The sequence below is a fragment of the Martes martes genome (assembly GCF_963455335.1).
Source record: "Martes martes genome assembly, chromosome: 6".
Taxonomy (NCBI): domain Eukaryota; kingdom Metazoa; phylum Chordata; class Mammalia; order Carnivora; family Mustelidae; genus Martes; species Martes martes.
The window spans coordinates 81755587-81767883 of NC_137893.1; the positions used below are offsets into that span (position 1 = coordinate 81755587).

The window sequence follows — 12297 nt, forward strand, 5'->3', positions numbered from 1 at the left end:
CATGTGAATTTATAGTTTCCATAAATATAAATGTAAATGCCTAATAGTCCATCAAGAGTATTGTCCCAGTTTGATTAACTACTAAGTGATAGATTTTTAGGTTGTTTCATGATTTGAACATTACAAATATAAATAATCTGGATCATAAAAAGTTTTAAAATGTTTTGAAGAATAAAAGTTCCATTTGTTCCCCCAGACCATGCCTATTTATTTAGAGAGAAGCTGAAAATTCTTTTATTTATTTATTTATTTATTTATTTATTTATTTATTTTTCAGGTAGAAGGCAAAGTCTTATTAAGACCACAATCTATGGAGAAAGTAGAGTACAAATGTACAGCCTAGCTGTTTGAAGAACATACCTGTTTTGCTGTACCTGCTCTGGAGGTGACAAGCTCTTCTGCAGTTAGGTTGTGCTAAGCAGCAGCCACAAAACTACCATCCTGCTCAGCCCCTGGCATGCTTTCTGCAGACATTCGGAGTCTTCCTGTGCTAATGCAGGGCCACAGGTGTAAAATTCCCTAACTTTAGCTTGTGTTTTTAGGTCTTGGGTTTATGGATCCCTAAGACTAAGTGTGAGGCACTTCTCTTTTCTCTGAGAAGACTGAACAACACCTTCTCTGATCATTATTGCTTGTCTTCTCGGGGCAAGGAGAAACCTAATAAAGAAACATGAATGTCTCAAGAATGGAAACTCAAATGATTCACCTAGCAACTGTTCAGAATATAGTCCAGAATCTAGGTTAAATCTTTCAGCACTAGAAAGATTGCAATCTTAAAGAATTTGGATTGAATTTGAATTTGCATTTGAATTTGGATTGAATTAGATTTAGGTCTTTTGTTTAGATTCTCAAACTAGGATCCTCCCTCACTTGCTTTCTTATGTTTTTTGATCTTTATCACACCTCCTTGCCTCCCCTCATTTGTTCCTTTCTAGAACCCAAGGGTTCTCAGCCAGGGGCAATTTGGCAATGTCTGGAGACTTTTTTTTTTTTTTTAAATGACAATAAAAGGTGGTTGTGATAGGGAGAAGATAGGCAGTATTATGAGCATCTAGAGAGTAATGGCCAGGGATGATACTAAAGACTCTACAATGTATAGGACAGCCCCACAACCAAGAACAAAGAAGTCCAAAATGTCAGTGCCGTTGATAAGAAATCCTGCAATAAATACAATGCAATGGATATTGGCCTTCCTTGGTTTATTAAAAGCAAAGGGCTAGTTCCCATTATAGACAGGAAACTGAATTCCAGAGAAGAAGCTGACTAACCCAAATTTTCCCTGACATGGGTCTGTAAGCACTGGCTTGTGATTCCTGTTATAAAACTGATCAACCAAGGGACGCCTGGGTGGCTCAGTTGGTTAAGCGGCTGCCTTTGGCTCAGGTCATGATCCCAGCGTCCTGGGATCGAGTCCCACATTGGGCTCCTTGCTCTGCAGGGAGCCTGCTTCTCCCTCTGCCACTCTCTCTGCCTGTGCTCACTCTCTCTCTCTGGCAAATAAATAAATAAAATCTTTAAAAAACAAAACAAAACAAAACAAAAAACTGATCAACCAAGAGCTAAACAGAAGGCTTTAATTTATGAAAATCTCCCTCTGAGGTAAAAGAAAAGAAATTTTAAAAGAATCAAAAATTATGAACATGATTCTTTTTAAACTTGTTTCCTTCTTGGGGTGCCTGGCTGGCTCAGTCAGTTGAGTGTTCGATTCTTGATTTCATTTCAGGTCATGATCTCAGGTTTGTGAGATCAAGTCCAGCTGTGTTGGTTCTGTGTTCAGCGGGGAGACTGCTTGGGATTCTCTCTCCCTCTGTCTCCCACCCTTGCTCTGTCTCTCTCAAATAAATAAATAAATCTTAAAATACATAAATAAGCAAGCTTGTTTCCTTCTTGAGAATGTTGCAGAAAAAGTCTGTTTAAGGTAGGATAAAAAATAATTTTTCTACTACTTAACCTGTCTAAATCTCAATTTTTCTTATGTAAGTGAAGATAAAATGAAGGGAAATAATTCCATTCTATAGAAAGGAATAGATGAAATGAGCAAAGGCATGTCAAGTCCATGTGTGAAAAGGAAATCTCAGTATAGGATAGCTGTATTGGTTCAGGTTATTAGTTACAAGCAATGGAAAACAGTTCTGGCTAATTTAAGCAGAAGAGGGAATTATTGAAGATTGGGTGACACACAGAGTTGTGAAAACCTAGGGAACCAGATTTGGAAACGGCAAGAATAAAAGGAAGCCTATATAGCCAGAATCATGGGCAAAAATCACGCTTCAGTCTAGTTTCACCAAAGAACATGGATGCCCTGGCCTCCACCACTGAATAAAAAATTGTGTGCCACGCTGGCCCCCGAGGCTACTGAAAAAGGATGTTACTATTTCCAGTTGCACCTCTCCTTCCTTCCAAGAACTGTCCCAATCCTTGCCTCACTTGTCTCCAGGGTAAAAATTCCAGGTTGGTTATTTTGGTTTGCTGACTCCAGATCATATACCTTTGCTCCAGCTGTCACAGAGCCGGGAGAGTGTGCTTGTCTGACAATTTCAGTTCATTATGGGAAGAAGACTCTGTTTACCATATTTAAGTTACAAAAGGTAAGGAATTTCCTAAACAGAGGAAGGGGTCTCAAACATGGGTGGTCCCCCACTTATAGTGATGAATATCCACTATAAAATTCTTTTCAACTTTACCCCCTCTGATTACCATGGCCACAAAAAACAAATGAGTTTTGATTGAGTTACAGCCAACTAAGGCAAACAAATTCCAGTTCCAACAGCTCTTGTGACATGGCTTTTGTATAATTGTTTCCCTCCAGTTTCCTGACAGGTTCATTTGGAAGACTATAAAAATTCTAAGGAGATAATTTAAGATATTCTTGTACTTTTAAATCTAAGTGCAAAAAAAAAAGATAACTAATGTTAAACGGTGTTCAGAATGCAATTGTTTGGGGACCCTTGTAGAATTAATCTATAAGAAACATAAATGACAGGGACTGATGAGGGGGAGTCTATGATTGATCTGTAAAGTCTGACAGTCTGAGAAAAAACCAGTGACTTGACAGTGGATGAAAGAGGAAGAATCAATGATGAGTAAACCCTGATACCATTGTTGATAAATGGTGGTTTTAGATAATGCTGAATCAAACCTGGAGCTGTGGGAAATGGTAAATAAAGAATGTAAATCAAGTAACAGGTGGAAAAGCAGTTGAGGTTGGACTTGGGTAAGGAAAAAACATAATAATAGAGATTTTGAAAACTGTTTTTGTTATGTTTTGTTTTTAGGTTTGGGTATACCACACAAAAATGTAGTAGTTCGTAAATTTTAACTACGGAATAGGTAAAATAATTCTCAAAGCTTGCGTTATACTGGGTGCATTTTTAGTCAAATCAACCAGGTCATTGTTAAATAAACCTTTCTCTTTTGGTTGAGAAAAAACACTCCTTGAATTTTAGAGGAAAACATGTATTTTGTAGATATTCCTAACTCCTGTGCCAATATAAAAATGTTTAACTATGCTTTCTGGCAGGTATCAAAGATATGTCTTGAAAAGTGACAGCTTTTAGATTCCTAAGTAGACTGTTGTACTGTTTCAATTATTAAGCTGATTCCACAAATACTTACATCATTCTGACCATATTCTATGTTCTGTTTTAGAACCTGGAATTCAAAGATTAAGTAACATATAGTTACTGCTGCAAGGAGCTCACAGTCTAAGGGGCTCCAAAAAAATATGATGAATGTTGTAGCAGGTGTTTGCAGGAAACTAAATGGTGATGTTATCTATAGCTCCACATGAGAAGAAAGAAGGAAGGTTTCCTGAAAGAGGTGTCTGAGCTAATCCTAAGCCACTGCACCAAAATTCTCAAGTTTTAAGAATTGGGCAAACAATTTTTCTATATGTCTATATAAAAGAAATTATCAGAAGGAGAATAAGGCTCAGAAATCACTTTGGGATGCCCAGATTTCTTCTTCTTCTTTTTTTTTTTAAATTTATTTATTTGTTAGAGAGAGAGAGCGAGCAAGCACAGGCAGACAGAGTGGTAGGCAGAGGCAGAGGGAGAAGCAGGCTCCCCGCCGAGCAAGGAGCCCAATGTGGGACTCGATCTCAGGACGCTGAGATCATGACCTGAGCCGAAGGCAGCCGCTTAACCAACTGAGCCACCCAGGCGTCCCGGGATGCCCAGATTTCTTCTTCACTATGCCTATCTCAAAATTTCATATTGTTAGTAAATATGAATAAATATAATTTAAATAATATGTATGAGCATGATATTCCAAGACTTTATCCACATTGCTCAAGTAAAATGGTAGTGGATTTTCCTTGGCTTGCTTCATCATACAACTGTTTATAGTGACCAACATTGTTTACTTTACCTTTTCTTTTTTCCTGGTGGGGTTACTAGAGACTAAATGAAATCTGCGAAGCTTAGTACAAGGCCTGGCACACAGTAGAGTTTAATAAATGGTAGTCTCCCTCTCCAGTCCAGAGTGGATCTTCTACGGCCATTCAATACAGTGCCTTTGTGATCGAGGACGCTCCAATACATGTTTGAACTCTACACTAACCTCACAGCTTAAGCACCAGTACTCACCTAAGAAATCCTTAGCACCTTCTCTTTTTCCCAGTTTCCTCAGTTCCCACCCTATTTATTCTTAGAAATACCTCGTGGCAAAACCCCAGAGGGATAAGTTCCTAAAACAAAACTGTCACATTTAAGTTCCATTAGAAATTTTTAATCACATAAGCCTGATTCATGGAACAGTTATTGAAAGTTTCTGCCAATGCAATTGCAAATAGAAGTATCAACATTTTATTATCTCTAGGAAAACAAATCTCACAGGGATTGAGATTACATACAATTCCAAATTCTAGAGTAGGTCAAGATAAGGCAATCAAAAATAAAATAGATAGATAAATAAATAAATTTATCAGTGCGGGGGAGGAGATGGCAATACATGTAGGCAAAGCACTCTGACAACAGATGGCAGCACTTGAGTATCAAACCCTGCTTTTCCAAAACTTCCATATTAGGTTGTGACTTGCAGAAATGCAAATCCCTGGTAAAGTGGGGCCAAGGATAATGTCTACCCAGAGGGCATCTCAGGAACATTTGAACTAGTTACATAGTACTAAGATAGCAAGCACACAGAGATGTGGCAGCTGCTATAGAGTGGGATCGTGAGAAGGGACAGCGTGAGATAAAGTATTCTGAGACACAGAGAGCGTGATTTGCTGAAAATGTAAAGGTTGTAAACAGAACCGGAAGTTGGTTCTACAATCCTGAAAATGGGGTTTTCACCGCCCATCAGAGCACTGGAAGCATAAACACTTAAAACGCATTTCAGCCATACCCACACAGTATGATAGGAAGTTGAATGGTATTTCTTTCTAAAGAAATTAAAATTATTTCCAAGTATAGGCCATACAAATTAAAGAGAGTGATAATAAAAATGAGTATTAGAATTACTTTTTTGGTAATATTTCTTACATATTAGTAGATTTGTATATGGTTTATAAGTGGGAATAATTTTTATTTATTTTTTATTTTTTATTTTTTTAAGGAAAACTTTTGGACAGGGGTACCTGGGTGACTCAGTTAAGCACCGACTCTTGATTTTGGCTCAGGTCATGATCTCGGGGTCCTGGGCTCAAGCCCCACTAGGGCTCTGTGCTGGGGTGGAGTCTGCTTAAGATTCTCCCCCCTTCTGCTCCTCCCCTTCTCAAAAAAAAAAAAAAAAAAAAAGAGCGTGCGCGCGCGCGCGCACGAGAGAGAGAGAGAGAGAGAGAGAGAGAGAAAGAAAAGAAAAACTTTTGGACTGATTTGCCAATTTATTATGCTGGTAACATACAAAAAGAATTGGATTCCCTCATCCCTCTATATTCCATGGTTAGTAGCTAAGACTTTGGAGAAAAAGACAACTAGATTGAAATCTCACCTCACTTGATTATTAGCTGTATGACTTTACCAAGATACTTAAGCTCTCATCTGTTAAATCATCTAATAAAAAAGTGAATAATAGCCACCTCATGTGATTTTGTGTCAAAGAATTAAAGCAAATAACATAATGGTCTATACATAGTATGTTTTCAATAACTGAAAGCTGTTCTTAATGTGATTCCATGTATGTTCTCCCCTCCAATTTTAAATTATTTGCTTCAAATTCCTGAAAATGCATGGCTAACCATATGCACAGAGAAAGTGGTTGGAACCTTGGTAGCTGTAGTAAGGATGTTCTTGCCAATATTGCAGATGAAAAGAAAATTAATTTGGGATGGAAAGAGAACAGATGCATATTTTACTTTTGTATTATTTATCATGTATTAAAACCTATGTGAAGGCGCCTGTTTAAGCTCAAGGCAAAGATCTCACAGTTAGTTTCGCTTTGCTAAGTTTGCTGAAGCCAAAGGACTTTATTGACCAGTACTAAGTGGTGTGCCCTGCAATACCCAGAGAGCAAACTAGAGCTATGTTTTCTTATTCCTCAATGTCATTGCATTGGCGAGAGATACACAATGCAGGCTCTGGTGGTGAGCAACTGGAAGAGTCTGTTCCAGATCACAGGAGTCTATAGGGAGCTAGTACAATATTTTCCTAGGCAATGCAAGTGGGACAGTTCTCACCAGACTACTCTAAAGTCTGATTTCTCCTTCCCTAAGAATGGACTACACTAGAAGTGGAAGGGGTTTGACAGTGAACAGGGCTAATGAGCAATTTGTAAACATTCCAAAGTACTGCAAAATTCAAATAAAGTTGTAGCTGAGCGTTAGACCCACTAGCCTACGAGCTCTGCTTGAGCCAGGCTCATATCTCACTTTTGTGTCTCTAGTGCCTCAACGGGGCTCTGCATGCAATATATTTTTCAATACATGAATCTTCGTAGTTTTGTTTTTATGAAAAGTCACTGTGGGAACACTTCAGTTGTTGAAATAAGTACACTTTTAAAAAACAGTTCCTTGGGAAACCCATGACCTGTGGTGTAATATTAAGGAGTACCAAGTACTGAAGTTAGAAACTGAAGCTTTGAGGTTGAAGAATACAACTAAATGGGAACGCTAATATGTGACGAGGTGTAAAACTTGAACCCAGGTCAGCCTGACTCTTAATCACATGACAAAAGGTCTCGCATGAATTCTGCAAAACCTGGTCGGCTGCTGTCCTTCAACGCGCAGCCCCAGGCAGTTTCCACCCGGAATTTAGGGCCTGGTTTAGCAAGAAAAGCCTGTACGTCCACCCACCTCATCCTACACAGGCACTGTATTGGAAAGGTAAAACGTGGCTACTGCGCATGCTCATATCGCCTTCCTCGCATTCCTTTCCCTGCCCCTGGACGTCGCCGCAGCAACTCTCCTGGAGGACTTTAGAATGGCTCCCGCCCACTGTGAAGTCAAATGGGCGGAAGCCGTTCATGTCTGCGACGTGGACACCCTTCTCTTCCTCGGGCCTTTACAGCTTGGAAGTAAATACGATGCGTTCCCTTTTCTCGAGGATTCAAGCGGGAGTTTGCCAGTTGTCAATATGGCCGCTGACAGGCCGGTCCCAAGCAGAAGCTTCTCATAGGCTAAGGTCGCATTCTAGCTCCGCCCATTTCAGCCCCCCAGGCTGCGTCCGCCTAAATCTTCGCTACGCATGCGCAGCGGGGGCGGGCCGGGAGGTGGGACGGCTCGATTCTTCCGTGTGCCACCGCCGCCGCCTTAGCTTCGCTGCTCTTGCCACTCTGGGGCTGCATTGCCGGCGTTAGCCGCGCGAGGGGAAGGGAGGGGACCGACGGAGCGTGCGTGCGCGGGGGTTCCCGTAGCCTCAGCAGTTCCTCTCGTGCGGAGTGGGCGGCGGGGGTCAGTAGCAGTCGGGGGAGGCCCTAGACGGCGCCATGTCGGCGGGCGGCCCGTGCCCGGCAGGAGCCGGAGGGGGCCCAGGGGGCGCCTCCTGCGCCGTGGGGGTCTCCCCCGGCGGGGTATCCATGTTCCGATGGCTGGAGGTGCTAGAGAAGGAGTTCGACAAGGCCTTCGTGGATGTGGATCTGCTCCTGGGTGAGATCGATCCGGACCAGGCGGACATCACTTACGAGGGGAGACAGAAGATGACCAGCCTGAGTTCCTGCTTTGCGCAGCTTTGCCATAAAGCCCAGACCGTGTCCCAGATCAACCACAAGCTAGAGGTGAGCTGTGGGCCCTGGAGGAGGTGGCATTCAACCCCAGTTGTCAGATCCCATTTAACGCACCGGTGAAACCACCCTAGAAAATTACCCACTGGGGCACCTGAGCTTTAGTGTGACAAGGGAGTGCGTGTGTATATATGTGTAAAGGAAAGGAGTGAGATGAGGTTGTAGAAAAAGGGATGTAGATGGACCTGTGGGTGTCCCGGCGTCCTGTCATCCACCTTCCTAGTATTTCTATCAGGAGGAAGCAGGAACTGATTACACCAGCCTCCTGTACATACAACATTAGCATACCAGAGATTCTCTGTCCTAAGAATATCTTAGCCCACCTTGCAACATTTGAGTTCTTATATGGATTTTCACATTGATAAACTAGGTTTATGTATCATCAGACTGATAGTGTTGATTGTTTTTAACCATTTCAGATCAACGTCTGTTGTTGCACACAGACATAACTATCCCTTGGATGCATGTACAATTTAGGGGAATTCTATCAGAGCTCTTAGGAAAATTTAGTGGGATAAACAGCATAGTATCAGTGTTCTTCTCAGTGTACAGTTGGTCTTTAAATTACAGGCAGATAACCACCAGAGTACTCTCCAGTTTTTCAAATGACTTATAACATTGAGGTTTTTTCAAAGTCTGGATTCATTTGGGAGAGTGTGTGAAGAATTGTCATTTGCTTTAGTCTCTAATCTTGGTTGTGTGGGTGGAGTGGTGGTAGTTCCAAACAAACAAACAAACAAACAAAAAACCAAAAAACAACCTACCACATTGTGCAGAAAGTTAAATTAATGCATTATTACAGTATTTAGGAACATGGGAGATTAACATTATTACATAAAGACCATTTTCAAGTAGATAATTTAAGAGAATGAATCTTTCATTTTAAAGTAGATAAAAATAGGACAATTAGTAATGTGCAAAGCTCTTTGAACATTAAGTTTCCTAAGAAATCATCATTGCTATCAGTTACAATGATTGAGAATACCCATTGAATACCCATTGGATTCAAATCAGTGTGATTATCAGATAGATCCTCTCTATAATTAATGGTTGGCGTTCTTTCTCTTCCCTGTCAGTTAGCCATGAAAAAGGTGGTATAATTCATCTGTGATTAGCATAGATGCAAATCAGAGATTTTGTTGAAAGAACTGTTGATTTCTTCCATACTTTTTGAAAAGGTTGGAATGGAAGTGCTAACAGGAAGCTAATCACTTCTTGTTCTAGCTATATGAAAATGTTTCTTGATTTCTTGATTAGTGATTATTTCTAGAAGATAGATTATTTTTCAGGTGGCGAAAATGCATTTAATGGTGCTTTTTGGAAATAGTAAAAGCTTTAAATAACAGAGCAGGAGTTACTTAAATGCCACGTGAGAACTTTCCTATCATTTACAATTGCAAATATCTACTGAGGATAAATAGCTTTTTAAAAATGAAACAATATCTACTGATTTTTTTAAATGACCGAAGGACACTTTCAACAGTGGTATTTTGATGTCGGATATAAAATCTAATTTCGGAGAAAGGTTTATTCCGTGAGTAGGAGATGGTGCTCGTTTTTGTTTTTTTTTTCATCTTTAAATATTTAAATGAGTATTCAGAGCTATAATAAATTATGTATATTCTTTTTCTCAGAAATTGTAATTACATATTCTGACTCCGCATCCTGGCTTAGTAGGTGGCCTTATTTCTCAAAATAAGAAATGCTAGCCTGTCATGATGTGAGCATGTTTTTTCAACGTGCTTGAAACCCTTGACTTAAAAGATCTTAGAAAATGGAGAGGGGACATTTTGTTTTTGTGTTTTTTTCACTTACATTTTACTTGTTTGTGGGGTTAATCTTTCTCCATTTAGCAGGTTTTACAGTCTTCGTGGAATCAGTATGTACTGGTGAGGAGAGAGCCTCATTGTCAGTAATGTTTTTCAAGGTAGATCTGCTGTTGGATTATCTGCAGATTTTTAGAGGTTGCTTCATATACTGTTACCAATCACCTAAGATCTTGAAATCTTAGAAAAGATTTCCATACGTCCTAGCCCTGTTTTATTTTCTTAATAAGTGGACTGAATTAGTTCTATTGTTTTAAGGATATGGACATTAAAATACAACCTTTGAGGCCATTTGTGACTTGATATAGCAGGTGGGTACTGAATTTCAGTGGTTTTAGAGGTTAATACCTTAAACCATATTACCAGAATTGAATATTTTTATAATCAAAACACAGATACCTCCAGTATGGGTAACTTATATTTAAATTGGCCTTGAGTATCTTTGGAGATTGTTCCTTCTGCCCATTTATTGTGTCTTTAGGTAACACCATGTTTAACATTAACATAGTAGTTTAGGAAAATCATTTTAGCTGCAAAAAAATCATAGGTTACCTTTTAAAATAAAATGTAAATGACGTCTACATGACTGCTGCTTGCTGTAAGTTATATTTGGGGATAGGGCTATTTATAAGGGGAAGGGGAGAGCAAAGAATATCAGAATATATTGAGATAGTGCCATTTCACATTACTCACATCTCTCCTATTTACCCTACCCACCTGCTTGAGAATTCCTGCTATGGTAAGCTACTTGGTGGCCTTTGTGCTGGAGTCATAGTACTGATTGGGACAGTAGTAAGAGTAGTAGTAGTATTAATAATATTAGTGTGTTAGAGTAGAACAAAGATTGAGAACCGGTACTTTAGAAAAACCCATCTCTCTACCTGCAAATGCAGTTACCTGCCTCTTGACCCCTTCTTTAAAATAACAGCAGAACAATCCATCTGTCACATCCTCCTTTCTGTCAACAGTTGCTGAATCAGTATATCTTTTTAAGTAATTTACTTTCGCAGCCATCAGTGCAGAAGCTTAACTTTGGTCCAGAGACATGTTTATAATGAACTAATGAGGTACTATTCTTTACTGTTTTAAGGCTGTCCTGTTTTTAAACAAGCAGTGAAGCAATGTTGTAGTGTTGAACTTGAAGGTTACTGTTGGTTCGGTATGTATTTACTGAGCACTAATTATGTGCCAGTTGCTCTATTGGGTATTTGGGATATAATGGAGAGCAAAAATGGACACAGTTATTTCTCTTTCAAAGCTTGGATTCTGTTGGATAGTTAATTGGGATAATTATCACATAAGTGTGAAATTCCAACTTTGTTGAATGTTATGAAAGTTATGTAGAATAGTGAGAGCCTGTTCTGGGAGATCAGGAAAGCTTCCTTTTGGAAGTGCTATTGAGTTAAGACATAAAGGGTAAGTAGGAATTAATTAGGCCACAATAAATAGGAGTATCAGTCAATCTTACAGTAGAGAGACCAGAAGGTGGAATGCAACTGTGACGGGAAAGTGTGTAATGCACTTGAAGAACTGAAGGAAAGTTGGTATGTGTTTTAAGAGCAAAGGGCCAAAGAAATGAGATGTAAGATAAGTTTGAACGGGTGGGTAGGGACATATCTACTTGATTTCATTGGCCATGTGGTAGATTTAGGGGCCGGTATCATAGCAGTGGGAAATGTTTTAAACTAGATGGTAACCTTAGGTATGAGATTAGAATAGCTCATTCAAGCTAGGGTAAGGAGAGACTTTGGAACAGTGCATAGAATGAATGCAGGAGATCATTTAGGAGGTTCTTATTCTGATCCATATGAGAGGATAGTGAGGGTAGAATAGTGCAGGGTAGGATAGTGAGATGGAAGTAAGTGTTCAGAACAGGAGAGACTGGAGAGGTAAAAGTAAACAGTTTAGAAATGGATTGGAATGGAGGGATGAGGGAATTCAGGATGACTCCAAGATGTCAGTTGGTTGGATAGATAGATGGTTGTGAGTTATTATTAACAATAATTGTATTGCTAACCTTACTGATCAATTACTAATGGCCAGACTCACTTAGTTTTGCATATATTGATTCATCTAATTCTCATGACAGTCCTGTATGATAGGTTTAGTATTCTTATTATTCCCATTTTGCTCAGGATTAAGTAAGTGGCCCAAGGCTCTAAAATTAGGGAAGCCAGTTTCTCCAAAAACACATGCATTTATGCCTGGTGCGGGGAAGGAGGAGGTGGAGAGAAAAGCAGGTAGAAAGAGTGAATGTGGCTGGCTAGATTGTAGGAAGGAGGAGTGCGGGGTTCCCGGGAGGTATTATTATAAA

At 39.7% G+C, this 12297-nt stretch overlaps 1 protein-coding gene across 1 annotated transcript in view; it reads left to right on the forward strand.

Annotated features, from left to right (window-relative positions):
- Positions 1 to 7626: 7626 nt before the first annotated feature.
- GOPC (golgi associated PDZ and coiled-coil motif containing) overlaps positions 7627 to 12297 on the forward strand; it is a 37226-nt gene continuing 32555 nt past the window's right edge. The window contains 1 exon segment of the mRNA XM_080805605.1: positions 7627 to 8151. Coding sequence (XP_080661731.1) covers positions 7864 to 8151 — 288 coding nt within the window. The 5' untranslated portion in view covers positions 7627 to 7863.